The sequence below is a fragment of the Rattus rattus genome, chromosome 6 (genome assembly GCF_011064425.1).
Source record: "Rattus rattus isolate New Zealand chromosome 6, Rrattus_CSIRO_v1, whole genome shotgun sequence".
Classification (NCBI taxonomy): Eukaryota; Metazoa; Chordata; class Mammalia; order Rodentia; family Muridae; genus Rattus; species Rattus rattus.
In genome coordinates, this window is record NC_046159.1 from 133425761 (window position 1) to 133437820 (window position 12060).

The 12060-nt window shown below is 44.0% G+C and overlaps 1 protein-coding gene across 1 annotated transcript in view; it reads right to left on the bottom strand.

Moving 5' to 3' along the window:
* Nucleotides 1–850: 850 nt before the first annotated feature.
* Ppp1r9a (protein phosphatase 1 regulatory subunit 9A) overlaps nt 851–12060 on the bottom strand; it is a 166854-nt gene continuing 155644 nt past the window's right edge. The window contains exons 18-20 of the mRNA XM_032907274.1: nt 10244–10363; nt 8068–8250; nt 851–6813 (exon numbers count right to left, since the gene is read on the bottom strand). Coding sequence (XP_032763165.1) covers nt 6613–6813; nt 8068–8250; nt 10244–10363 — 504 coding nt within the window. The 3' untranslated portion in view covers nt 851–6612. The remainder of the gene's footprint in view (nt 6814–8067; nt 8251–10243; nt 10364–12060) is intronic.

Sequence of the window (12060 nt, forward strand, 5' to 3'; positions counted from 1 at the left end):
ACTTAGAGATCCTTGTCACGCACATGATGGAGGCTGGACTCTCTGAAGCACTGGTTGTGACTATCTGTGAGCATGGTACTTAGGAAAACAAACTCCACATACTTCTGTAAAACAAAATAAAACTTTTGCTTACCTACCCTTCATCACACCTAAAATGACCATATCCTCTCTCTTTCTATTGACAAATCAAGCTAATTTTTCCAGAAAGAGAAAACTGAAACTAAAAATGAAGCTATGTGGTTTCCCGTGGCATGCATTCAAGAGTATTCAAAGAAGGGCAGTACGGGATGTTTTAAGTTTCCAAACAGAGGGAAACAGACTTCCGTTACTTACGCGGGGCTGAGACATTGCAGCCAACAGTCTTCATTTGTTTTATTCTTGCTTTCTCAGTCTTGGCGATCTGAGAAGGAAAATGGCTTAAAATAAACCCAGTGCTCTAGGCTGGACCTGATTTCTTCTTGACTTGCTTCTTGTTGTGTGAGACTGACTGCTTAATGGATTTGTCATCCATCTTCCTCTGGCTGATGGGTATTGGGAACTTGATGGTGAGGCTGTGACAGAGGGACAGAGGAAGCGAGGACCAGGGGGCTCCAGCCGGAGGCCCTGCTCTTTAGCGTCATGCCCAGTTCCATAATTGTGCTTTCAAGTGTAATTCTAGCTGCCAATTTACACTTCGCCAGGGTTAGGACTTATTTTTAGTTTCATTTCCATGAAAAATGTGCACTTTGCTCTTGATGGAGAGAGCTGTTTTGACAGTTAGAGCAGGTTTACCCAGCCAGGGCTTGTTTCAGTTGATGGTGGGAGTGGAAGAGGGGAAAGAAAGAGAAGAAAAGAAACATGTACTCCGAGAGACCTCTGAATTTCCTTTTATTGCATTCATTCTCTAACAATAATAATAATCATTGGCAAGAGGTTTATTTACACTAACAAGGTAAGTTTAATCACAGGTAAGTTTTAGATGGTCAGAAAACAATGGGCCACTGACGGTATAGTTTGCTTCGAATGCCTCTGAAAACCGAAAAGTAAAGGATGCCATTGGGAACAGCACACACGAATCAAGCGCCAGAGAACAAATCAGATGTGGCACTACCATGTCTCCCATGCAAAGGACCAGACGGCAAAATGTACAAATTAAAAGGTTCAGGTACCGGGCTATGTATACTTACCAGACTCAAATGCTTTCCAAACCACTTTCCCTTTAACAGTCTATAAGGAAAGATGAACATAAATCAAATCTTACAGTAGAACGGAACTTTATTCTCCTTGTTCTCAGCTGCCCAGTCTTGTCAGGTGTCCAAGTGGTTTCATCCAAACATCATTACAAATTACAAAAGCAGTAGTTATGACATTAAATAATACTGAGGAGAGGCCACATATGCATGTTGAGTGCTGTTTGTTACTCACTGATTGAAAAGTTGAAAGTCTGGGTATCACTTCCTGCTCCCCCCTTTTTTCTTGGTAAAGGCAATTTAGGGTGTTTCTGGCCAATTGTTAGTTCATGGCTGAATGCTTAACTCTTTAACAAGAAACATGCGTGCGCGCATAAAACAGCTGAAGGAAATGATGTACCCAGCTTCCAACAACACAGACTCAGAACCCATTGTGTTATTTTTTGGTGGCAACCAAAATGCCATTGCAAGCGGATGGCTTAGGAAGTAAATGGTGGTCACACGACAGAAATACTGCCACCAGAGAGCCAGGAGTCGGCGACAGAAGCATCATGGCTACTCTGATGATCTAGCTCGTTTTAGAGGTGAGAGCTGATACACAAGAACACACAGTGCAATTTAGTCAAGAGAACCGCAGGTGACCTGCAGTTGAAAATGCCCGAAGCTGCATAATATCTTCTGAGTCCTAACTAAAAATGTGCAATCTTGACGTCAAAGCATTAATCAAACAGCTGAGGAAATTTTACTGTACTAAAATACAATACCAAGGGATCTAATAAATCCATTTTACCAAAATATACAAACATTTAGAAGCATAAGTGCATTTAGTAGGATGCTTACATTAAAAAAAAAAAACTCTTAAAATCTATGAGCCATTCAATGTATACACAACACAAAAAGTAGTAATGATGCTATGATTACAGCTCAGGGTCCTAACTAACACCACTGTAGTCCATGGAGAGTATATATTTGTGCCATGTGCTTAAGGTACACATGTGTGTGTCAGGTGGGGGATATATTCACACACAAGGCTCTGACACCTACACAAGTGGCATGCACATAACTGAGAATTTGTGGCTTCTTCTCTTACTGCTTGTACATTGTCTTGCATATCACTGGATCCCTAATGGTCTGGGGGTGGGGTAGGGGGTGGGGCGTGTGTAGGGTCAGGGAAGCATAGACCTTGTTCTTCTGCCCCCTACTCTGAGGATCCGGGTGCTAACAGATGAGAGTTTTAAGTGACCAACCTTCCAGAAGACACCGTGTTTTGGTGTAAGGAGCTTGTGTTACTCTCCAGCGGGTGGTTTACTGTGCGGGCATTTTTTCTTTTCCTCTAACCGGTCACTCCAGCTTCTTCTGTTACTATTCAAGGTATTGATATGTGTTTTCTTTGGTGTTATCCCCCACTCCGTCCCCAGTATTTTGATCAAGGCTAAATTTCACAGGACTTTAACTATTCGAGGCAAAGACTATTAAAATCAGTCAGTACATTCAGTATGGCTCTCAGGACTGAATGGTGAAATGGACCTCCTGTAATGCTGTCTTGAGACTACCCCCCACAAGTCCCCCTTGTCCTTTGGAAACGAGAACTGTTTTGACCTCACCTCTATAAGCTCTGCTTCAGAACTAGACACAGACGGAGCCCCGACTCAAAGCAATTAAGAAAAGATGAGAAGTAGCCCCATCCTCTCCTAATTACCTTTCCCACCAGGGATCACTAGGGTCATAGCACTGAAGCGAGTGACATGAACCTTCCTAGTTCCTGTCCCCCAAAGTGAGATGCTCCTCATTGCCAGCTCTGTGAGAAGAGGCTTTAGCTACTCAAATGGAATTTGGTAATTCTTTGCTATCCCAGTTTATGAAAGGGCAATTTGCATCCAGTGTACACAAGTTTCTTTTAGAAACATTTGCCCTCCAAACTCCGGAATCTTCTTCAATACCCTTGTTAAATGTTGATGGTCCTCCTCAAATTTATCTAAACTCTCATGCTTATAAATGACTTAGAATGGCTGTATAAATGCAATCATTTTCTTCTTATATAATTTTCAGGTACAAGTTAATCCTAGCGAGCAAAGATCCTAAAAGGGAATTCTTCCTCGTCAGCACAATGCAGAAGCCCAGGTGCTAACTCTGACTCGGACACTCTTACAGCTTAGGTTCAGGGTATTTAAGATCTCAGGGCAAACACTGTCCAGCACGAATGGTAGCTGAGTGAGAGTGCTTGCCCCTCTGCTACTTTGCTTCCTAAAATAAAGGAACACAAGATAGGTGGTACCATGGTAGGCCTCTTGCAAGCAGAGTCTGGCATTAGCTCCTTTCATAATGTAATATAAACTACTGTGGTGCTTTAAAAGTCTACGTGAGGTGGGGCGTGGGAAGTCCATCTCAACCCCAGCAAAAGGATGACAGATGGCTTCAGAAGAGCGTGGCTGTTATGACAGCAATGACAGCCTTCGGTGGAGTAGTAAAGTGGATAGGGCATGCTTTCTGCACTATCAGGACCCTGCTGATGCTGGGGAGGAGAAAGAAATGATTACATAAGGATAAGTTACTTTAAAGGAGATGATCTTAACCACGGAAATCCCGTTCAAAGTTCTTTAGTGGAACCCTGACCCAGTTACTACTACTACAATGCTCTCCAACTGTGGCAGGGCCTCACTATGTACCCCACTCTGGAACATAACCTGTACCCCAGACACTTTTGGTTTCTGGTGGGGACCCACTAGCTTTCACTAGAGTATCGTTCACAATATGCAGACAACCCCTTTGGTTCATTTGTTGAACAACTGTCCAAAACCCTTAACGTCCACGAAGCAACAACAATTCTCTGTTAAACTGTATAAACCCTGAAAACTACAGCATTAAAGAAAGAATTGTGCAAGACTTTGGAAACTCAATTATTATCATGCACCACAGTCAAATAAAGGAGCTAACAAGAAATCAAAATGCTTACAAGGTCTGAGGTCCTCCACTTTGTTTCCACACTGGATCAACCTTCTAACCTTTGCCCAACAAAGCAATCAAGAGCCTTTTATAATCCTAATAGTTTTAAATAGCAATGTTAAAAGAATTCATTTTGGTCTAAGATTGTAATAATTTAACTTAAAAATCAAAATGACTGAACTATAAACTAAATGATGTAAGAAATATTAATTTGATTTGTAGCTGTTAGGTGAACGCTGATCCAAGCACGGAGTGTTAATAAAGTTACAGTAAGAACACTGTATTTAAGAAATGCAATATAAGAGGTCATAAGTTACAGGCAGAGGCAGACTTACAGACATTTTCAATATATACATTCATTTTCAACTATCATCAAAGTGTAAACACAACTTAAAATGATCACCCTTCTGTTTTCACTCTGGAAAATGAACACAGAGAAGCTTCCAGTGCAATCCAGCTTTTTTTCCCCCAAAGAAAAGAAAAATGGCAAAATGTACAATAGCAAGTATTAGTATTGCCAGATTTTCCCTTCGTCTTCTGGCATTAGGAAAGATTTACTGACTGTGTAGTTTAGTAATATGTCTCTTATAGGCAAAGCATCAGGCATCTGAAGATATAAACAGCCACCCAGTACCCTGCTCCACGAGAGAACCATGAGGCAGGTCTGGTTTGCGCAGAGCACAGAGCGACTCTCATATCATGTTTCAAACTGAAGGGGATCTGTACCAGAAGGACCAGAACTTAACAGAAGTGTGCTGGGTCAGAAAAGGAAGCAGGCTCTGGGAGAAAGAACAGGATTAAGTTTCTAGTTCTGATAATCTCAAAATTCATGTTACAAAAATAGTAATAACAATAAAAATGAAAAGTCACAATGTTAAAATACAAAGTGAGGCCACACAGGCAGCTGACCTCTATCCTAGCAGATTCTTGTCATAACTCCAGCGCCTGATGCAGGCCCTGCGTACCTGTGCACCCAGAGGAGATGTGCACAGGCCAGTGGGCAGCGCATGGGCCTTTTGGGGCAAAGGAAGTAAATACCCTGAAGTCCAAGGATTCATCTGGCCTCCAGCTCTACTTTGAAATCTGCCCACCGTAAAGTAGATGATGCCAGTGTTTTAGTTAATGCAGTAATGAGAGTTAGATTCAGAAGAAAAGAAAAAGCAAAACTAAAGGCAAGCAAACAAGCAAACAAACAAAAAACCCCTGAGGGTGTGAAATGTCTGAAGACTTTCTGTTCTCCTCCTCCCCCAGTCTCCTGCACTCAACTCAGGTTGGTGAAACACTGAAATCCTTAATACCAAGTATTCAAGTAATACCAGCTCTTACACTGTGAAAATCTGTCCCATGTACTGTTTTAAACAAATCTCGAACTCTCTAGAATACGCAAGAGAATGGCTTAGGGAGTCATTCCAAATGCCTGTATAATGTAAATGATGGCTGTCCTTCACAGGAAAGAATTATGTATGCATTAAAGAAAAAAAAAGAAAAAAGTTCTCTAGTTGACTGTTACTCAAATCTTAATCTCTAACCAGTATCTCTAGGTTTAAGTCCTTGAAAGGACATCTGTTAAAACACTAACTGAGCCCACTTGAGAAATTCTGAGTAGAAAATATGTGACAAGTTCACGATTTTGTCACGGGCAGGTTGAAGGCCAGCCAGAATGTCCCAGGAGAGGAAACCTGAAGATGTTGGTTTCCTTAAAAATCAATTTCCTGTTCAATTTGTTCCCGGGGAAGGAGCTGTGCTGTGTTTGTCGGTGCGGCTCAAACACTGGGCTCGCGGCACTGGCAAACAAAGTAGCAGATCCCAACATCCACGGTTGCACTACACTCTGACATTTTTTTCTTCTTTGTTCAACAATACCTGGAGGAAAACGTTATCCTCCAAGCCCCGAAGTACACCGACATCTGTGTGCTTAAGGCTTTTCAGCTCTTCTACAGTTAATAAATAGCTACTATTTCCCGCCTCGTTCTGATTCCCAGCGAGTGGGATAGCACACGTGCTCGCTCCTTCCCTCAGTTGGCGATTCCGTGCTGGGCACCCACATCCCCACCACGGAACTGACTTGCTCTACTGTCAGAATGGAGGGGCGCTTCCCCATCTCAAGGCAGGGATCCTCTGCACACCAACAGTCACAAGCTACTACCTCAGTTTCAGGGGCTCTCACTGAGAATTCTGGGTACTCCACTCGCAGCACCAGAGTCCTGCTCTCATTGGCTGGGTCAGGCTGGTCCTCTAAGGGGCACCGCACACTTAGCACAACATGGGATATTGGTAAGTAGAAGATAAAAATGACACTCTGGTTAGTCAATGAACCGAAGGCGGCGGCGAGGGGTTATTTTAGGTTAAAATCAAGAGTACATTCAACACACAGTTCTTTAACCGCCTACAGTGGTGTATCCCCATCAGTTTCTTCTTCATCCTCTGCAGGAGTGGGGGCAGAAGGGGCGGGACTTCTCTCAAGCTTTCCCACCTACTGGAGGAGACGAGACCTTACTGCTCACGGTTGCTCGGTTGTGGAGGTCATCTTTTCCGACTTTTTAGACTTCCTCTGCATTTGCTCTTGTTCCTTCCTCCTCAGCTTTTCTCTTTGTTTTTCCATTTTCTCCTGGGCCTTGCGAGCCTTCTCGAGAGACATCTTCATTTCCTTCAGTTTTTTTTTAACCAGTGCCCGGTCCTGGGATGATGTCATTCCAAGAGCCTACAGAGGAAACACATGTACAAAAGGAATCTGAAAAACTGCTGACCTCTTTGTTTATGATGAGGGAAACATCGCACTATGTTTAATCTCATGACCTTAGTTAAACGTAGAAGGAGGAGGTCAAGGCTGAGGAAAAGCAGACCACATGTGCTAAATTCTGTAAGCACCAAGGATCTGTGCTTTGTTCTCTGAAGTTCTTTGCAAAATGCACTCCAGAAGTCATTAAGAAAATGCTTTCCAAATTGATGACTAAGGAGGGAATAAAGAGAAGGGGGGCATGAGCCTGCTTCTCCAACCTTCAGCTAAAGTATTGCTAAACTTATCCACATCTTGGAAAGGGTAACCGAGAGGACCTGCTGCTACAGAAGGCTCCAAGAGGGGTGGGGAGAATGAAATGGCCGACCTCCTGCCAATGTAGTTATTTACAACGAGAAGCAACAATGTCCTTGGGGAGGATGCCCATGTCAGTGTCTCTCTGCCATTGTCTCCCCTACCTAAGGCAGAGCTGTAAAGGAAGCCTCGTGACAATGACTAGATGGCTAGATGACCTACGATTCAGAATGAGGGGAGAGCGCTGTGCTTTAAATGGTCCATGACCTTCAGCCTCAACAGCAGGAAGGATGCGTCTCTCCCTAACAGGGACAGTTGTCAATGGGGCCTTCATATTCACCGCTATTGACTGATCTCTAACCTTTTCAAAGACTGTCAACAGATACGTATCTATCCATCAGCCTAACCCTGGGGAGGGGTGTGTGGCGCTGGCTGTACCTTCCTTTTGCCCTTTCTCAGTAGAGTTGGGTACCACCTCAGTCTCCAAGAGAGACGGGCCAGACGAGTGGAAATGAAGGTGCAGGGAGGTGACAGTGAGGATGGCTTGCATGAACTGGGGAAGAAAGTTGGAGTCATCGTTTCAGTTTTCAAGTAGTGGGCAGGAGGGGGTGGGACATGGAGGAGAAAGGAAGGAAGGAAGATTCATACTGGTCATTATTAAAACTTAACAGTACAGTGGGCAGTGAGTGGTTATGATATAGGAGTCATGCAGTTGCCAGGTGAAGCAAAGGAAAAGCCCCCCACCCCCAACTCTCTTAGTCAGCAACCTATCAAGTCAAAACCTGTGGTGGGCTTCTTGAAAATAATTCAGTGTCCTTTCTGGTAACTACCACATGGATCTGCAGAACACTCTCGGCTAATGAAAGCACGCCAGCGGCTACGAGTCACACACATAACTAGTAACCAAGACAGAGAATTCTTTACCTTCAGTTTATTGCCATCCAGCTGCAGGAGCTGCTCACCACTGATGTTCTGGGCACTGAATTCAGACACATACTGGTCCAGACTGAGGCCCACTAACCAGTGTGAAACCTGCTGCACACTCCACTCGTGCACGGCCCGGCTCTGACTCTGAGTGTGTTTGGGAGACTGTCCATCGTCAAGGATCTGAGACAGGGATGCATGCAGCGTTGTTAAATGACGAAGACACTAGGGTACATCATGCTAGCAAAGGAACTTCTCAAGTCACAGGAGCCGCATTTACTTATAAATCACCAAATGATAATAGTTCTACTTGTGTTAGAAGAAACGTGTCTATTACCTATCTGATTCTGGTAGACGGAAAGTTAAAAAGTATCCCATAAACGAAGTGCCATTAAAAATGTAGGAAGTTAAAAATTGAAAAAGTAGTCACTAACATGGATGATTTTATAATAAATGACCCTAGAGATATTATCAGATGTGGAAAATAACTGTTGCGTAGTTCTCCACATGTGATACATCACTTAAGTTTATCCTTTTGGAAGACAGTAAAGTTATACAAAACCACATTGAAAATATCAAGGTCTCCTTTATTCTACAGAAAAGTCTCAAAGCTCTCAAGCCTCCTTAGGGAAATTTCACAGCTACTGTTTTATTGAGCAGGAAGGTCATCTGTGTGAAGGGGGACACTGGCATCCACAGTTCCTTTAAGACATGAGGGAACTGAGGATCAGAAAGTCCACACGCGCTCTCTTAGACAACACAGTACAAGCAATAAGAGCTTAACAAGATGCTCAATGCAAATTCCAGGCTCTGTCCACTCTAGACCATTCTCTTCATTTGCATAAAGAGGCATGGCAGCTCCCAGAGCCACTGAGCTGAGAGAAGATGAGGCAGTGGCAGGTCTCAGAGGAAAGATAGATTATTTGGTGAGCCGTGTGAAGAACAAAGAAGAGTTGTAAGCTGAGGAAAGGAAGAGGATAAGAAAAAGAATGGACCATGTCAGGTAATGGCTATGGGAGGTGAGTGAAGGACTCTGGAGGCGGGGCTTAGGGACTCTGGAGGCGGGGCTTAGGGACCCTGGAGGCGGGGCTTAGGGACTCTGGAGGCAGGGCTAAGGGACTCTGGAGGCGGGGCTTAGGGACTCTGGAGGTGGGGCTTAGGGACTCTGGAGGCAGGGCTTAGGGACTCTAGAGGCGGGGACATCTTGATCCAGGAACATCTTTTAAGTCAAATGCAAACAATTGCAGGGTTTTTCCCCTCCACTTCGGAGGAAAACGTTCTTTAGTGTTGGATTCATAAGTCATTTGTAAGGAGCAAAAAGCAGGTTCGAACGAGACAGGCACCACGCACAACACACAGGGAGCTCACCTCGTCATCTATCATGTCCAGGCTCTGGGGGAGCAGCAACAAAAGAACCGAGAAGAAGAATGTTACAGAAATGGGACACACAACACCCACGTGCACGCTCTACAACATTAGAATCAAGCCTAGCCAGGAAAACACGTCCAGAAACATTTAAAGGGAAAAAGGCTTATTTTCTATAACTCATGTTACAAAGAATTAAGAACAATTATTTCATATGTAAGAAAAACACCCTAATTACATTATTTCCTGCCCCCGACTCCCACTTATTTTTAGAACTAAATCAATTCCAACCTAGTTTTCCGCTTATCACCTGCATACATACTTCCTGGTAATTCTTAGCAATGCTAATCTTCACTTTAGCCTCTGAATAAATGATTCTAACTCTATTTCCTTTCCAGAACCATGCCTATTGATGGTAACGATTCAACAGGGGGCATATCATAGCCAGAAAACTCTCAGAGTCCGGGGGGGGGGGGGTATGGGTGACTCTGTAAGGAGAGAGAGAGAGCAGATAATTTACAGCTTCCAGGTGATCTAAACTGTTTGTCTAGTCTTGTTCTCCAGTGCCCAGCCTCTAACATTAGCATTTACATATATAGTGGGATCACCGGGAAGCTTCAAGGGGCTTAGAAACTGTTCTGTAATGTTAAGGCAAGGTGAATGGAATCATGGGGATTTTGTGTTAAACATAAAACCTCAGTGCTGATGCCTTCTATGCCGAAGCTACCCTCGAACGTCGTCTTCCCACAGAGGGATATGGAGGAAGTAAAGGACATAGGAACTAAGTTTTGCCATGGTGCCACTACAGTACCTCATCTGAGGACAGTGCCAAGGACTGGGAGAGCCCTGGCGTTTTGGGTTCTGCTCCTAAGCCGCTCAGGTCTGCTGAACTGGTACTGCTTGGACTGAAGTCATCATTGAAGGTGAAATTCTGTTAAAAAAATAAAAGAACACAACCGTGTTAAATGAACACAGAGTGAACAAGTGGCAGGCGTGCTCCCAAGGCCTCAATTGCTTCATGCTAATCAGTTGTCTTCAGAAGAGACTCAAGTGTGCTTTGGGGACAACCTTCAGTCGGGCAGTGGTGAAGAAGCCTGACTGGAAATCCTGGGCACCTTCTCCATTGATGTAAGGATAGGTGGCAGACAGCAATGATTCTTCAGTTTCCCTCCAAGGGTTCAGAATTCGTTACCCTCTGCCAGTGCTCAGAGTAGTGATAAATAGGCCCACACGCTTTGACCCTAACTGTGACAGGAAACGGAGTAAGTAGGAATACAAGATGGTGTGGAGAGGCTGAATTACCAGGGACAGATGGCGACTCATATCAGGAAGGTAGCTGGAGAGCCCCTGGGAAAGATGCTGTGTGGCTGGCTGTGATAAACACTGTGAGAAGTGACAGGTCCCCTCCTGGACGGACCCTTCAGAGTGATGAGTTCTGGAGAAGGGCACGTCTGACAATACAACACTAGCCACATGTTGGTTTATAACTCTCTCATGGCACCAGCATACAGCAAAGAGACTGCAGGGCGGAACAGACCCAGAAGGCTGCATAACCTCTTGGGGTTAGTGAGGTGGGATGTGGGAAAAAATGAATTCCCCTGGAATTGCTTTAACATGCTCAGCAGATGTTAGAACAACTTGACAATGACCGCAGAGCCTTACTTGTGAAAACATTTTATAATGAACCTCTTTCTAGGGTAGATAATGTTAGGGTCTCAGAACAGTACTAAAGGGCCCAAAGAGTCAATCATCACAAAACTTCTTTGGCTACTTGTCAAGTGGTTGGACTCCCAGGAACTCCACCTTGCTTCACACAGCATTTCTCCAGACTGTTAGTTCCGTTAGGTCCTTTTGCATTGGGCTTACTTGAATGTTGAGAATAAAGACCAGGCCAGAGACTGGGGAATTTAGTACCAAACCAACTCCAAGATTTGATAAATCTCCTAAAAAGAGGAGTGGTCAGCAGAACACTCAGCAGCAAGGCTCGGTGCACAAAGCATCATCGCCCTCTGGTCTGATTGCTGGAGATGCAAACCTCTAGCCCCTAGGTCAAACCCCTTCGAGCTGCTGACCCCAAGGGAAGAACTCAGTTTAAGTCAGATTAACCTCTGGCTTCTGTTTGGGAAAGAAGAGTGAACACAGGAAAGAGGAGACCAAATTCCATGAAAGTTAGCTACCACGCGTGTCAGTAAAAAGAGGAGACCAAGTTCCATGAAGGTTAGCCACCACGTGTGTCAGTACGATGTTAGGTAAGCCTCGCAGTGTCATGCTGGAAATAACCATCGCACACTTTGAAATGTACCACACCTACACATATACATCAAGTGCAGTTCTGCTAACACTAAAGAGAATTAGAACCGGTGCTCTGCGTGGACATTTGATACAAACAGTAAGTAAGGCTATGCCAGTGGTCTTTGTTTTTCTGTTTGCTTCACTTAAATATATTGAACACAGTCAGTCCCAAATTTATCTGCTTTTCCAGTAAATCTTGAAGAGCACAGTGAAATCATTTCATAATGCAATTTAAAGAAGAATACTTAGTAAATATCTTCCAACACTGTTTCACCATCCAAATGTCTCTTTCCCAGCATGGCTTAACTGTCAAAAAGATTAAATAGCAGGAAGAAA